This window comes from Tachyglossus aculeatus, chromosome X2 (assembly GCF_015852505.1).
Source record: "Tachyglossus aculeatus isolate mTacAcu1 chromosome X2, mTacAcu1.pri, whole genome shotgun sequence".
Classification (NCBI taxonomy): Eukaryota; Metazoa; Chordata; class Mammalia; order Monotremata; family Tachyglossidae; genus Tachyglossus; species Tachyglossus aculeatus.
In genome coordinates this window covers 1,344,779-1,361,969 of record NC_052100.1, presented here as the reverse complement: position 1 = coordinate 1,361,969, position 17,191 = coordinate 1,344,779, and the positions used below count along the sequence as shown (strand labels likewise).

General features: G+C 48.8%; 1 protein-coding gene across 1 annotated transcript; it reads left to right on the top strand.

The window, feature by feature from the left end:
* The first annotated feature begins 11,505 nt into the window (after positions 1-11,505).
* LOC119949099 (defensin-A1-like) lies at positions 11,506-16,547 on the top strand. Its single transcript, XM_038770573.1, has 3 exons — positions 11,506-11,677; positions 12,228-12,288; positions 16,360-16,547. The coding sequence occupies exons 1-3, from the start codon at positions 11,506-11,508 to the stop codon at positions 16,364-16,366; spliced, it is 240 nt and encodes a 79-aa protein (XP_038626501.1). The 3' UTR covers positions 16,367-16,547.
* Positions 16,548-17,191: the final 644 nt, after the last annotated feature.

Sequence of the window (17,191 nt, the reverse complement as noted above, 5' to 3'; positions counted from 1 at the left end):
CTTAGGGATGGCAGGAAACTGACGATCTCTGGAGCGGGAGGTCTGAGCGGGCCCGGATTTATCCTGGGGTGGCTTAGAGGGGCCCAGGGGCGGAGTCTGGGTGGGCGGTGTCCTTGGGGACCGGGAAATGTCCCAAACATCCCTCTGATGTCGCTGTGATCACCAGGTCTGATCTGGACTGCTCAGTGATGACCTCTCCCACCTTCAATATGCCTACCCCTTATCTGCAGAGATCACCAGCCCTACTGACTTCCCATCATCCCCCTGGGTGCGGCAGACTTCCAGACATGTGGCCTGTCTGTCTATGTGTGACTAGGAATTTAGGGATCTCTTCCATTCTGCAGCCCGGAATGGAGATGGAGAAGGAAAAATCAGGGGTGTGGGATTGTCAGATGTTCAAAGGTGAACTGGACCTCTGAGAAACAGTCCCCTCCAGAACCATGAAAGATGTTCAGATGGCTGATAAACTCTGGGTGGGGTTGAGCTTACTGCCCCTTGAAACATGAGGAGGAGGGGTAGGTGGAGGAAGAAGAGGAAGAGGACGATCCTTTAAGAAGGCGGTGGAGGAGGAGGAAGGGGAGGATTAGGAAGAGAAGATGGAGGAGGAGAAAGAAGAGGAGAAAGAAGAGGAAGAGGAGGAGAAAGAGGAAGAGGAGAAAGTGAAGGGAAAACCAGGACTGCAGTTGTCCTGGGCCCTCTGGGGGTCAGACAGTCAGTCATTCAATCATATTTATTGAGTGCTTTCTGTGTTCTGAGCACTGGACTAAGTGCTTGGGAGAGTACAATACAACAATATACAGACACATTCCCTGCCCACACTGAGCTTACGGTCTGGTCCCATATCTGGCCACTGCCACAGTCACCCTCGAGAGGGGACAGAGAGAATGCTCTAGGTTGGGTGAGAGCCATGTCATCCAGTATCCCACTGTCCATCTTCCCTGATCTGGCCCCTCTTCACTGGCTGGAGATTAACCAGGTTTAAAGGCCTCAGGTGGGTAATCACTGGAGGTTCTTGAGGAGCGGGGGGATGTGGATTGAGGAGTTATTTAAAAAAATGATCCGAGCAGCAGAGTGAAGTATGGACTGGAGTGGGGAGAGACAGGAGGCAGGAAGTTCATTGAGGAGGCTGATGCAGTACAGAAGTCAAAGTGGGAAATGATAAGTGCTTGGATCAATGTGGTAGCAGTTTGGAAGGAGAGCAAAAGGCGGATTCTAGAGATGTTCTTGAGGGAGGATAAGGAGGTGGTAGAGGTGGATGAGAAGAGGAGCAGAAGGGGGAGGTGGAGGAGAGGAAGAACAGTGGTCTGCACACAGTAAGCACTCAATAAATATGATTGAATGAATGAATGAAAGGAGGATGATCGGGAGCGGAAGGATTAACCGGGGGTTGGCATGGCACTTAGAAAACCGAGTGCAGTCCATACTGCGGAGAGCCTTTCCTGGACTCTACTGGAAGGCAACCCAGAATCTGTCCCCACCAATGCAGCTCTACATTCCACCCCCATGCCCAGGCCCCACCTCCCCCTGCCCCCACCTCCCCCAACCCCAGGACTTGGCCCTCTTTTACCTAGAGAGTGGGCCTCGAGCACAAAACTCTGGGGGGGCATCAGCGTTTAGCATCAGCTAGTCGGCCCCAGGGCCCCGGCCACATCCACCTGTCCATCCTGGTCTGGGAGCTCTTCCCTGACTTCAGCCCCCTGGGCAAAAGATGGAGAAGAGTAAGCAGAGGGTCCCCATATTGGCAGCTGAGCAGGGATCTCCTGGGCACCGGAGGGGTGGCAGGAGGTTGACGATCTGTGGATCGAGAGATTGGAGTGGGCCCGGATTTATTCCGAGGTAGCCTAGAGAGGCCCAGAGGTGGGGCCTAGGCAGGCAATATTCTCAGGGACCAGGAAGTGACCCTGAAATCCCTTTGTTGCTTCTGTGATCCACCCATTGGGGTGGCACCAGTTGTGACCGGGACAGGTCGGTGATTTATTTCGTTAATGATGTGCATCTAGCTTTACTTCTATTTATTCTGATGACAACTGTTCACATGTTTTGTTTTGTTGTCTGTCTCCCCCTTCTAGACTGTGAGCCCGTTGTTGGGTAGGAACCGTCTCTATATGGTGCCAACTTGTACTTCCCAAGCGCTTACTACAGTGCTCTGCACACAGTAAGCGCTCAATAAATACGATTGAATGAATGAACTCTTCCACCTGCCATCTGCCAACTGCTTATCTCCAGAGATCACTGGCCCCGCTCACCTCCCATCATCCCTCTGGGTGGGGCAGACTTCCAAGCCCTTGACCTGTCATCCATGTGTGATGCTCTCCTTTCTCATATCCGACAGACAATGACTCTTCCCCTCTTCAAAGCCTCACTGAAGTCACATCACCTCCAAGAGGTCTTCCCAGACTAAGCCCACCTTTTCTCTTTTCCCATTCCCTTCTGCATTCCCCCTCCCCACAGCACTTATGTACACATTTATAACTTATTTATATTAATGCTTGTCTCCTCTAATAATAATAATAATGGCACTCATTAAGCACTTACTATGTACTGATCACTGTTCTAAGTGCTGGGGAAGATACAAATTAATCAGGTTGGACACAGTCCCTTGCCCCACATGAGGCTCACACTCTTAACCCCCATTTTTTAAAATGAGGTAACTGAGGCCCAGAGAAGTTAAGTGATTTGCCCAAGGTCATAGAGCAGACAGATGGCAGAGCTGGGATTATAATAATAATGGTATTTTTTAAGCACTTACTATGTGCCAAGCACTGTTCTAAGCACTAGGGTAGATACCAGGTAATCAGGTTGTCCCACGTGGGGCTCACGGACTTAATCCCCATTTTACAGAAGAGGAAACTGAGGCACAGAGAAGTTAAGTGATTTGCCCACGGTCACACAGCTGCTAAGTGGCAGAGCTGGGAATAGAACCCACAACCTCTGACTCCCGAGCCCCTGTTCTTTCCACTAAGCCATGCTGCTTCTCTAATCTGTGAGCACAGAATGCATCTGTTTATTGTTGTATTCTCCCAAGTGCTTAGTATAGTGCTGTATGCACGGTAAGTGCTCAATAAATATGATTGACTGACTGACTAAGAATCTAGGGATCTTTTCCTTTGGGGTCAGAGGGTTAAAGGTGAACTGGATTTAAGGGAAACCCCCCCACCACCACCGCCCAAAAAAGAAACATGGAAGATTCTCAGAGGAATAGGAAACACCAGGTGAATTGAATCTCCCTGCCAAACCTGTCACCTGAAACCTTTTAGAGGAGAAGATTAGGAGGCTTGGGAGAGCAGGAACACAAAGGAAGACACATGCATTAAGGCAGACAATGGGGACTAATCACAGGGCTTTAGCTTCCTAGACACTGAGGCACACAGGTATTGTTTTCTTATGTATATATGTTTGTACATATTTATTACTCTAATTATTTATTTATTTTACTTGTACGTATCTATTCTATTTATTTTATTTTGTTAGTATGTTTGGTTTTGTTCTCTGTCTCCCCCTTTTAGACTGTGAGCCCACTGCTGGGTAGGGACTGTCTCTATATGTTGCCAACTTGTACTTCCCAAACGCTTAGTACAGTGCTCTGCACACAGTAAGCGCTCAATAAATACAATTGATTGATTGATTTTACTACTTGCTATTCTTCTTGGCTGCTGATACTCCTTAAGAAGGTGATGGTTTCTGGGGTGCACATCCTGCTATATTGTACACTCCCAAGAGCTTAGTACAGTGCTCTATATACAATAAACCCTCAATAAATACAACTGACTGATAGATATTGTATTTTCCCAAACGCTTACTCATAGTAAGTACGTGATGAATTCCACTGATAGATTGATCCCATGTCTAGCTCCCCCTTTAGAGCAGATGTTCCTTGTTCCTAATATCCCAGTGTTTTTAACCCTGTCTGAAAAGATATTCATAAAAATAATTTGATTATCAAATAGTAAAGTAAATATGTATTGATTAGAAAGGTTTTGAAGAAGATTCTTCCTGTGTGCATATTTAATCTTCAAAGTGTTATGCTTACTAGTTTGTTCAGAATTGATAGCCTGTGCAAATGGAATACAGGTCTAGCCTCTGTTAAAGGTCAAGCAGCTGGGAAACGGGTTTTTTAAACTCTCTATTCAAGTAGGTTTCAAAGGGAGATGCTGAGATAATCTAGAACAGACTGCAAAGTCAGAGGGCTATGAAACAAGAGCGTTTTGTTAGGAGGCACAGACACTTCTATCGGATTGTTGTATTGTACTCTCCCAAGAGCACAGTACAGTGTTTAGGACTGCGTCTTTAATTGTGTCCATGAGTACGGAGAGTGCTTAGTGTATACCACTGATTAATGGATTGGGATGTTGAGAGAGAGCCCTAATGAAAACTGCAATTCTTCTGAGCTGCTGTGTGACCTCAGACAGGTCTCTCAAGTTCTCTGGGCCTGTTTCTTGCTCTGTACCATGGGGCTATAATTGCCGATCTTTCTGACATTCAGACTGTGAGCCTCATGTGGGCTGGATCTGGTTTGACTTGACACGGAGTAAGCACTTAATCATTATCAATGATCATTAATAATTAGAGTATTAAGCAATTACTCTGTACCAAGCACTGTACTCTCCCAAGTGCTTAGTGCAGTAGTCTGCATGTAGTGATTGCTCAATAAAGACAACTGATTGATCAACTGAAACATTGTACTAAATGCTGGGGAAAATACGATTTAATCCAATTTAATCCAGCTGGGCAGCCTCTGCCCTACCTCTACATGGATGACTCCCAAATTCACCTTTCCAACTCTTACCTCCTTCCTCCATACTCCTGCAAAGCAAAGGACAATGGAGAAGGAAGCTGGAGAAGAGGAAATGAGGAAATCTGGGAAGGCTTCTTGGAGGAGATATGGTTTTTTTGAAAGTCTTTGAAGATGGCGAGCGTGACCATCTGTCGGATGTGAAGGAGGGTGTCCAATCCAGAGGCAGGATGTGGGTACCAGGCAAGTGTAGAGACAGCCACCCTTAGGCTTTTGTATTGGAGCCATAATACTACAGTAGCAGTAACCGGCCAACTGACATACTAGACCAGATACATTTCATCTCAGCTGTTCCTTCTCATGTTGCTGGATTTTTCCTAGCACTTAGTGCAGGGTCTCGCATCCAGTGGGAGCTCAGTAAGTGACACTACTGCTATTACTGCTTTGTCCCGGAAGTGTCTTGTGCTTATTGGTACTGTCCAATCACATGGACAGTTGGGATGTTTGGCACATGGACTTTTGGGATGATTGGCCACATGGACTGTTGAGACAATTGGCACATTGTGACAGTTGAAAAGTTTGTTCCCCCCCTCCCCCGGGGCCTGTTGGACTTAGGGGGCACCTGTTCCGTGAGGGTGAAGAGGATGCTGGACCCCGCTAGGCTCACTCACCCCAGCTCTCAGATCCCATCTGGGAATTTCCATTCAGGACTGACCAGGCCCAAAATGGTGGCTTCCTCATCTGTTGGCTCTTTGAATCGTGCCGCCTCCGAGTTCCCACCTCTCCTGCTACAATTCCCACCCCATTTCTGCCTGCCCATTCACAGCAAAGATTTGGCTCAACTGTGGGCAGAGAATGTGTCTACCAGCTCTGTTATATTGTGCTTCCCCAAGTGCTTAGTACAGTGCTTTGCATATGGCAACTGCTCAATAAATATGATTTATTAATTGGTCCACCCAGTTGACCTCTGGACTGTCCTAAACTGTACTGACTGAACACAGCTCTTTTCTCTGGAGCACTCAGTACTGCTTTTCTTGTGGTGCTGGTTTTCTTGTGTTATCTTGCCAACTTGGTCCTTTCACGCTCCCCTTATCTGTCCATTGCAATCCCCCTTTTCCCCTTTCCAATTTGCTCTCGGATTGTGAGCTCCCTGGAGAACATCCTGGTGTTCTTCCCCAGCACTTAGCACAGTGCCATGCACACAGGAGGCTTCCAGTACAGCACCATGCACACAGTTGTCACCAATACAACGCTCTGCACAGAGTAAGCATCCAATGCCACACCCTGTACACAGTAAGCACCATTTTACAATGCTCTATATACACAGTAGGAGCTCAATAAGTACTTTTGAGTAAATGAATGAGTGAAAAAGGAATCAGGATCTCAATGAAGGAAACAATGAGAGTTCCCACAGAGTCACTAATAAATCAATAAATAATACTGATTGAGAATTTACTATGTTCAGAGCACTGTAGAGAGCACTTGGGTGAGTACCATACAATTAGAAATAACTTCTAGATAAGCGGAATAATTGCACAAATAGTAGAGTGTGAAAATCAATTTGTACAAAAGTGAGATGAGAGGTTGTGAGTCCCCAGCTGCTGAGTTGATAGAAGGGAGGAGATATAGGGGAGAAGACAGATTAGTTGAAGAAAGCCTACTGGAGGAGGACATACTAGGAGGGCTTTGGGGGTGATCTGTCAAATTTTAAATGAGAGGAAGTTCTCAGCAAGAGGAAAGGGGTGAGCCTGGGATGGTAGGTGGGAGACTTGAGAAGGAGGTACAGAGAGAAGGTAGGATTGGAAGGAATGATGAGTACAAGCTGGGGTGCTTTTGGAGAAGAGAGTGGAGAGGTGGGAAGGAGAAAGCTGACAGTGCTTTAAAGCCAGTGATCAGGAATTTCTGTTCTGTTCGGGGGAAATTAGCTGTGCAGAAGAGTGAATTATGGATTGGAGAGTGTAGAGGCTGGAGCCAGGGAGGTCAGTGAGGAGAGTGTTGTCAAGGTGGGGTATAAAGAGCTCCTGGACCATGGTGGCAACTGGGATGGAGAAGAAGGGGACAGATTTGAGAAATGCTGAGGTCATACTGACCAGTGGGAAATCTCAAGAGCTAGTAAACACGAGACATATATCCAGAGGTGGGAGAGAGTGGAGATAAGAATTACATCTCCATTTGGAAGAACCAGGTTTTCAGAAAGCCTTGAATTCAGGGTCAGTGTTGTTGGACCAACAAGGAACTTATTCAACACGCCCAGAGCGCGCTAATGAGTGGAGGTCTAGAAGAATGAGCCTGAGGTTTCTATGCTGGTAGAGGGTTTAATTTTAGGCACTCAGTATCCAGTGATTAATGGGTTGTAACTCCCAAGAACTGTTTCTCCGGTTGCCTTCTCGCCTCTGCGGCCTCAGTGGGAACAACAGATCCATCGATGTTTGCCACAAGGTCCCCTACGGACTTGTCCACAAGTCTGCCTGCAAGCTCAGAAACGACGCTTGTGAAGACCTGTGGGGAGGGAAGACTTTCAGAGTCATGTACTCATTGTCCGCTAATTATTTAATGAGGGCCAAGGAGTGTATGGACTCCAGATAGGACCAGAGACTTGCCCTGATGAAATACTCTTCTGTCTGGCCACCGGATCCAGGCCCAGGGGGCTGAGGTCGAGGAAGAGCTTCCAGCCCAGGATAATAATAATAGTAATAATTATTATTATAATAATGATGTTTGTCAAGTGATTACCATGTGCCAGGCACTGTACTAAGCACTGGGTAGATTGAAGCAAATTGGGTTGGACAAGTCCCTGTCCCTCATGGGGCTCACAATCTTAATGCCCATTTTACAGATGAGGAAACTGAGACACAGAGAAGTGAAGTGACTTGCCCAAGGCCACGCAGCAGATAACTGGTGGGTTTGGGGTGAACTTCTCACTCCCAATCCCGTGCTCTATCCCAGGATGGGCAGGTGGGTGTGGCTGGTGACCTTGGAGCTGACCAGCTGGGGAGTAATAATAATAATACTAATGGCATTTATTAAGGGTTTACTATGTGCAAAGCACTGTTCTAAGCGTTGGGAAGATTACAAAGTGATCAGGTTGTCCCACGGGGGACTCACAGTCTTAATCCCCATTTCACAGATGAGGTAACTGAGGCACAGAGAAGTTGTGACTTGCCCTAAGTCTCACAGCTGACAACTGGCGGAGCCAGGATTTGAACCCATGACCTCTGACTCCAAAGCCTGTGCTCTTTTCCACTGAGCTACATAGCTCAGTGGAAAGAGGCTGGGCCCGGGAGTCAGAAGACCTGGGTTCTAATCCCAGCTCTGCCACTTATGTGCTGTGTGATCTTGAGAAAGTCACTTCAGTTTTCCAGGTATTAGGTCTCTTGGGGATTCAGTACCTGTTCTCTCTGCTACTTAGACTCTGAGCCCCATGCAGGACCTGATTATTTTGTATCTACCCCAGGGATTAGTACAGTGTTTGGCATATAGTAAGTGCTTAACAAATATCATTATTTGTTGATCAATTATTAACTGATGATGGTAATAATAATAATAAGACCTTCAATGGTATATGTGCATCTCTGCAGGAAAGGGCACGGCCTGGATGACAGCTTTGTTGCTGTGTCTTTGATCTTTGCCATAGAGTCTCCCATTAACAGCCAAACCACCATCATCACCTCCAACCACTTCTCTGGACTTTGGCAGTTGCCTTGGTTTCAGACATCACAGTTCTCTGCCTGTGTCCTGGCACTTGGCACGGGCACCCAGAGAGAGTGTGCATGTGTGTTGTGTGTTTAGGGGTATTGTTCCTCCTCTGTGGGAAGCACCCAAGTCCACTCCACCTGTCCAGCTTCTTCAGCACTGGAGAAACCAAGGAGAGTCAGGCCCAGGGAAGCAGGTTTTCTAAGAAGAAGCCTCCCCCTCCTGAATCCCTGCTTCCCCCTTGACCAGTGATGAGCCCGGGCAGGGTGGGGCGGATAGGAATACCCAGGGCCTGAATCCCCACCTCCGCAGAAGGTGTTGGGCAGCTATCTGTGCCAGTCAGCAGGAGGTGACAAGAGTGGGGATGGGGAACAGGGTTCACAGTTAAGGAGATCTATCTTGATGGGATCCTGGGTGGGGGAGTAAGGGTGGAGGGCTGCGTGGACGGTTCTTGTCCTGTCCCTCCCCCTGCTCCATTGCCCGCTGCCTCTCTGGAGCAATTCAATGTGCATTCTGGGTAGGGGGCAAGAGGTTCCAGCCAGGGGAGGAGGGGGCTCTAGCTGCCTGGTCCAGGAGGGCCCCTTGTTTGAGCCTGTCCAGATATGGTGGGGAGACTCCCCATCAGCCTGGACCAGCAGAGCAATTTGGGGACTCAGACTGAGAGCTGAAGAGATGCACAGGACACGGCCTTCCCCCACTGCCACATGCTCCCTGGACTTGAGGGCTGCCTAGACCCCTGCATTTCCATCACTGAGCTCCAGTGTCACCCACTCCCCAGCCCTTAGCTCCCCTCCCGGCTCATTCTTACCTAGAATGGGGGTCTCGAGCCCGAAGGCCTCGGGGTCATCAGCGTCGAACGCCAGCTGGAAATCCCCAGGGTCCCCGGCAATGTCCACCTGCCCATCCTGGGCCGTGAGGTCTTCCCCGACCTCAGCTCCCTGGGTCCAAGTGACCAGGCAGAGGAAGGCAAAGAGCAGGCAGAGGGTCTTCATTTTGGCAGCTCAAGGGGCTCTCCTAGGCACCGGAGAGGAGGCAGAAGGCTGGTGATGTGTGGAGTGGGAGGATGGAGCGGACCCGGATTTATCCCAGAGTGACATGGAGGGGGCAGGAGGCGGGGCCTGGGTGGCGGTGTCCTTAAAAGGCACAAGGTCTCACCTGGACTCATCACTGGCCTATCCTGCCCACCATCTGTCACGCTGACCTCCCATCTTCCCTCTGGGTGGGGTAGACTTCCAGCTACATGGCCTGGCCTTAAAGCAGTTTCAGAGGATTTAGCAAAACTTTCTTCCGGGACCAGGTGGTGGATAGGTTAATTGTCCCAGGGGAAACTTTCCAGAATATTTTCCCCACAGCATAAATGAGTGCTCATTGAGTGCATTGCACCGAACACTTGGAAAAATACAAAACAATCAAATGACACATTCCCTGCCTGCGATCTAATGGGGAGACAGACATAAAAGTCATTCCAAACATTGAAATAAAAATAAATAATGGAAAGTACAGTTGAATAAATGCATATTCATAAGTGCTGCAGGAGACTGAGTAGGTATAGATAAGTGCTTGATATGAATGATGGGTTGATATGACTTGGATTTAATCATATTTATTGAACACTTACTGTGTGCAGAGCATTGTACTAAGCACTTGGGAGAGTACAGTATAGCAATGTAACAGACACATCCTCTGTTCACAACAAACTGACAGTCTAGAGGGAGAGGCAGACACTAGTATAAATAAATTACAGCTATAATAAGATGCTGGGAAATAATCGGGGAAGGGGCATAGGAGGGGGTGGGTTTTCAGGAAGGCTTTGATCTGACGGAGTTGGAAGCTGGGAGAACGTCTGTGTGATTCTCCGGAAACCAGGCAGAGGGGGTAAATATGACAGCATCCTGTCTCAAAGGCCCCCAGTTTTCTCCTATACCACTGGTAGATATGGGAGGAAAAATTCTAGGGGAATTTTTCCCTTCCCTGGACCTTTCAGTGAAGACCAGGGTTTGTGGGTCCTGTCTGCCTGAGGCGGTGGGGAGCTGTTTTTCTCTCTGGCCTCTCTGAATGACGTGTCTGGTCCCTCAGCCATCCCCACATTGAATGGTCCATCCAGCTGCTGGGCGGCAGGGAGAGTAATCCTGCTGAAGGAGATAACCAAGAGCAAACAGGGAGTATCCCTGCTGGAGGAGGAGTTGGCCCAGGGGGAGACATCAAAGAGAGGGGACTTTTTGGACAACCCAGAGTGTCCCCCTACGTTGACTGTCAACACACATTCCTGCCTTACTATTCTTGTACATATTTACTATTCTATTTATTTTGTTAATGATGTGCAATTAGCTTTAATTCTATTTGTTCTGACGACTTGACACCTGTCCACATGTTTTGTTTTGTTGTCTGTCTTCCCCCTTCTATCAATCAATCAATCATATTTATTGAGCGCTTACTGTGTGCAGAGCACTGTACTAAGCACTTGGGAAGTACAAGTTGGCAACATATAGAGACAGTCCCTACCCAACAGTGGGCTCACAGTCTAGAAGGGGGAGACAGAGAACAAAACCAAACATATTAACAAAATAAAATAAGTAGAATAGATATGTACAAGTAAAATAAATAAATAAATAGAGTAATAAATATGTACAAACATATATACATATATACAGGTGCTGTGGGGAAGGGAAGAAGGTAAGACGGGGGGATGGAGAGGGGGACGATGGGGAGAGGAAGGAGGGGGCTCAGACTGGGAAGGCCTCCTGGAGGAGGTGAGCTCTCAGTAGGGCCTTAAAGGGAGGAAGAGAGGTAGCTTGGCGGATGGGCAGAGGGAGGACATTCTAGGCCAGGGGGATGACGTGAGCACATTGTTGGGTAGGGACCATCCCTAAATGTTGCCAACTTGTACTTCCCAAGCGCTTAGTACAGTGTTCTGCAAACAGTAAGCGCTCATTAATACGATTGAATGAATGAATCCCTTCCCACTGCAGCCCTCTCTCACCACCTTGGCATAAATCCTGAGTCTTCCCGTCCTATCCACCAGAGCACTAAGCTCCCTCTTGCCTTTCCTGAGACCTTGAGACTTCTACTCACCTGCCACCATGCAGACTCTCAGCTCTCCGCTGGCCCTCCTCTTCCTGGTCACCCAGACCCCGGACCAACCCATTGGGGAGGGAAAGGAAGGGGGCACAATCCAGGAACCAGAGGCCACAGAGGCCCAGGATGCAGCCGCCATCCTGATGGCTGCCAGAGCTGTGGACTGTGATGCCTCAGGTGAGGGGTGAGGGGACTCCAAGGGCTGTGACTCGGAGCCCACCGTCTGGAAATGAGCCTGCTCTCTCCACTGGGGCTGGATCCTAGACAGGCAGCAGGGGAAGCAGTCCACCCAAGGCTGGGAGTGAGGACAGAGACTGGAAAGTGAGGTTGCTGGGGCAGGAGGGTTGGCGTGGCCAGGCTTGGGCATGTGCAGGGAACATACATGACAGGGGACGAGGAGCCAGAAAGGAACAGGGACAGTTGCAAATGTTGGGGAGGGGGAAAGTCAAAGGGCATGAACGGGCTCAATCCCTTGAGGTGCTCAGGGATCTTGAAGGAAGACCAAGAGAATGGGGGGCAGCAGAGGGGTCAGAATTAGGAGCGTCTGATTGTCCGTTGGATGGCTGCCCAATTCCCCCTTTGCCCAGTCAGAGGTGGCCAGATCTAGGCCACTGAAGGGGAGAGGTGATGGCAGAGAGAGCCAAATGGGAGAAAATAGAAGGGAAACACTTCCCTACTCAAAGAGCAGGGGCAAAATGGATAATCTGGGCATCTTCTCTTTCCACAGATGCTGAACGGCGAGGCAGCCGCAAATGCCACTGCAGGGTGTCTTGCTACATTTTTGAGAGGTATACTGGGAAGTGTCATCTACCTGGCCAGGTCTTACTGCTGTAGGCGCATGATAAGGAGTCCCTGATCTCCATGGAACTTCCATGTTGCTCCCTGCCCTTGACCCCCATGACTGTGTAAAAGAGTTTGTTGTTATATTGTACTCTCCCAAGTGCTTGGTACAGTGTTTTGCACACAGTAAGCCCTCAATAAATGATTGAATGAATAAAAAGAGTTTGGAAAGGACGATGGAATTCATACTATAGAGGCATTTGTTAAATGCTTACTATGCATTGGACACTGTACTAAGCATCGGAGGAGATGTAAGATAACCAAGTAGAACAACATCCATCCCACATGGGGATCCTGGTCTAAAGAGAAAGGACACAGAAGAGAGAAGCAGTGTAATCTAATGAAAATAATAATAGTAATGGTATTTGTTAAGCACTTATTATGTGCAAAGCACTGTTCTAAGCACTTGGGGGATACAGGTGATCAGGTTGTCCCATGTGGGGCTCACAGTCTTAATCCCCATTTTACAGACGAGGGAACTGAGGCACAGAGAAGTGAAGTGACTTGCCCAAAGTCACACAGCTGAAAATTAGTGGAGCTGGGATTTGAACCCATGACCTCTGACTCCAAAGCCCATACTCTTTCCACTGAGCCATGTTGCTTCTCTGGAAAGAGTCTGGAAAGTGCCTGGGCGTTGGAGGACATGGGTTCTAATTTCGTTCCGCCACTTGCCTTCTGTGTGATCGTGGGTAAGTCACTTACCTTCTCTGTGCCTCAGTTCCCTCACCTGCAAAATGGATATTCAGTACCTGTGCTCTTTCTTACTTAGAATGTGAGCCTCATATGAGACCTGTTTAACTTGTCTTTACTCTAAACCATAGAACAGTGCTTGGCATGTAGTAAGCACTTAACAAGTACCATTATTATTATTATTATAAAGGAGAATAGAAGCCCAAGGCAAATTTTTTGCCCAAAAGGATCTTCCACTCTGGGGAAGGGTGGGGATGATCTAGAAAGATTACTGAAGTCAGCTCTAGTATCAATCTATTAATCCTAGTGGAAATTTTTGCAAAATCCCCAGGCACCCCTTTCCAGATTGAAATTAATATCGGGATTGTGTCTCTCCCAAAGGATTTAGTGGGATGCTGGATGATGATGATGATGGTATTTATTAAGCGCTTACTATGTGCCAAGCACTGTTCTAAGCACCGAGGTAGATACAAGGTAATTAGGTTGTCCCACGTGGAGCTCACAGTCTTAATCCCCATTTTACAGATGAGGTAACTGAGGACCAGAGAAGTTAAGTGACTTGCCCAAAGTCACACACCTGATTAGTGGTGGAGCCGGGATTAGAACCCACAACCTCTGACTCCCAACCCTGGACTCTTTCCACTAAGCCACACTGCTTCTCTATGAAACCCTACTATCTCTGAGTTGTAAATGGTGGCAGATGGGGAAAGGTAATGACCATTCTCATTTCCTGGACGGTTGGGAAGGTGATGAACTGTCACAGCAACCCCGGGTAGGGGCCGGAGCTGGCCACAGGCTCTGGATTAGGAAAGCAGCAGCAGTGGCAGGAACCAGTCGAGTTGGGACATAACTCCTCATGGAACAACCCTGGAGATGGGAAATAACTGTCCCGAGTGGGCACCAAACCAAGGACAATGGCAGAGTTGGGACATAACTGTAGCTAGCTTGCTTCTAGAGAGAGATTTGGAAATCTGGGGCTCCTTGAAACTACCCTTCCCCAAAGCCCCTGGAGGGAAAGTTGGGAGAATTATCTGACTTACTGACGGGCTTTCCCAGAAAGACCAGACTTTGTACATGAGAATCTGTGAGGGGAACTGCTTGACTCTCTGTCTATCTGAGCAAAATGGCCAATCCCTCCATCAGTCAATCATCAGTAATCCAGTTGCTGATGATATGCAGGAAGAGCAGGGGAAGGCACAGTTGCTCTCCCTGTCCTCACAAGCCTTATGATCAAATGGGTGGACACAAGCCATTCACAAACACTACGGCTGATGGGAGCAGTTGTGAGGAAGGATCAACACATCATCCTAATTGATGAGCTTTATTGAGAGCTTACTGTGCAGAGTGCTGTATTAAGCACTTGGGAGAGTACAATATAACATGTTGGTAGACATGTTCCCTGCCCACAATGAGCATACAGTCTAGCGGGTGTACAAAGGAATATAAATTAACAGAGATCAGCTGGGAAGCACAAATAACACCGGATGGATGGGTGTGATGTGGGAAGGGGGAGTTGAGCCCCCCAAATTGAAATGGGTAAAGGAGTCATCAACACGGTCAATGCTGCTGTTCGAGGTAGCCGAGAGAAAGCTGAGTAGACCCGCTGCTGGTTGGGGCTGGCATAGAGGAGAGATATCAGTGGGGCTGGGACCATCCAAACTCCACAGGGTCTCCCCTGATGGCAGTCATTACACCTCCTGCCCCCTCCAGCTTCACCACCCCTCCATCCCTTCCCCCCTTTCCTGCCTGGTCTCCCCTCAGCCATGTCCCAATCTCCTCCAGCACTACCCCCTTCAACTCCTCCCCCCCGATCCCTGCCCCCAGCATCCCAATATAAATCCTATGGCTCCCCATCCCCAAACCAGAGCACCCAACTGCCCCCTACCCAACCTGGGAAACTCAAGGCCCCTGATCACCAGCCGGCATGCGGACCCTTGGCCTTCTGCTGGCCCTCCTCTTTCTGGCCACCCAGACCCCAGCCCAACTTGTGGGGGAGGGGGCAGAAGAGGCCATAGGGCGACCAGAGGCTGTGGAGACCCAGGATCCAGCCGCCGCCCTGATGGTTGCCAGTGCTGTAGATGTCTATGCTGCAGGTAAGGAGTGGGGGGTGGTCCCTGAGTTCTGAGAGTTGGTGCCCTCGGTCTGGAGATGAGCCAGCCCGGGCCACTGGGGCCAGAGCCCAGACAGGGAGCTGGGGAACCAGTCCCCCTGGGGCCTGGAGCGTGGACAGAGACAGGAGGGTTGGGATGGCTGGGTCGGGCCGTGTATGAGGAACAGCCATGGGAGGGGCCAGAAAGAGACAGGGACAGTCACAGTGTGGGGAGTGGGGAGGTCAGAGGACCAAGAAGAGCTCAATCCATGAAAGCAGCATGGTCTAGGAGAAAGAGCTTGGGCCTGAGAGTCAGAAGACCTAGGTTCTATTTCCAGCTCCACCGCTTGTCTTCTGTGTGACCTTAGGCAAGTCATTTCACTTCTCTGTGCTTCAGTTACCTCATCTGTAAATTGGAGATTAAGACCATGAGCCCCATGTGAGACATGGACTGTGTCCAACCTGATTAACTTGTATCTACCCCAGTGCTTAGTAAAGTGTCTGGCATAGAGTAAACAATTAACAAATACCACTAAAATTTTAAAAAAATCCCCTGAGGCAGTCAGAACACTTGAAGAAAGCAATTAAGCAGTATGCCCTAGTAGATAAATCTCCCTCTTACTTAGACTGTGAGTCCCATGTGGGACAGGGACTGTGTCTGACCTAACTTGTATCTACCCCAGCACTTAGAACAGTGTTTGACACACAGTAATACCACACTGATACCATAAATAAAAGGAAGACCAAGAGTGCGGGGGGCAGTGGAGGGGTCAGGATTAGGGCAGTCAGGATTGCCTGATGGATGGCTGCCCGATTCTCTCATTTGCCTGGCCATATGTTACTGGCCCTGGGCCTCCAGAAGTGAGGTATCGGCAAAGAAAGCCACAGGAGAAGCAGCCTGCTTTAGTGGATGGAGCAAGGGCCTGGGAATCAGAAGGACCAGGATTCTAATCCAGACTCCACCACTTGTCTGCTGTATGACCTGGGGCAAGTCACTTGACTTCTCTGAGCCTCAGTTATCTCACCTGTAAAATGGGAATTAAGCCTGTGAGCCCCACATGGGACACGGACTTTGTCCAACCTTGTATCTACCCCAGAACTTAGTACAGTGCCTGGCACATAGTAAGCTCTTAACGAATTCCATTTTTTTAAAAAAAGGAGAAAATGGAAGGGAGACCTGTCCCTACCAAAGAGTGGGGGCAAACCTGGGAATCAGAACATCTGTCTCTTCTTTCCACAGACCCTGAACAGCGAAGGATCTACTGCTCCTGCAAGACAAATTGCTTCTTTTGGGAGCGAGTACGGGGGAGATGCTATCGATCAATCTTCATCTACAGGCTTTGCTGCAGATGAAGCATCTCTCTCACAGTTCCCATCCTGCGGGGACGCTCATTACTCCTTTCTGTCCTCAACCTTCTCAACTATGTCTCTGACCCAAATATAGTCCTGCAACAGATTTGTGTGTGTGTGTGTGTGTGTCTCCAACCTGGGTCCCTCCTGACCCCAGCAGTTTCCCTTGGGGCCAGGGGGCAATTCTGGGATGGGTTGAGGTCAGGTGGTCCAAACCCACTGTGACTCGCCATGCATGTCCAAAGTTGGAGTTTGACGCAGATGATGACCCAGCCAGACAGGATCCATCCCGTGTCTCCACTAGACACTTTGAACTGGCAGTGATGTGTTTCCATGTTTCCAACCCTTCCGAACCACCAATTCATACCCAAAGATTGCACCAGTCAGACATGGTAACTGTGCCAAACATGGCGGAGCTGGATTGCTGATTTGTACTTCCCAAGTGCTTAGTACAGTGCTCTGCACACAGTTAGCACTCAATAAATACGATTGAATGAATGAACCTCTCAATACCAGCAGTGCTGTGTTTCCACAATAATTGCTCTGAACTGGTGAACCCATGTCTCTGTAGTAACATCCCTAATCGCCCAGTGCCATGTTTCCATGCTAACCCCTCTAAGGCGGCGGTGCCATGTCTCCATGGTAACCACTCTGAGTGGGTATTGTCATGACCCACAGCCTCTATTCCTTTCCCCAAGCTTCACCACATTTTCCCTATGCAG

Coding starts and splice junctions, on each gene's coding strand:
- LOC119949099 (XM_038770573.1), top strand. CDS start 11,506: ATGCAGACTCTCAGCTCTCCGCTGGCCCTCCTCTTCCTGGTCACCCAG. Junction 11,678..12,227: donor TGTGGACTGTGATGCCTCAG/GTGAGGGGTGAG, acceptor CTCTTTCCACAG/ATGCTGAACGGCGAGGCAGC.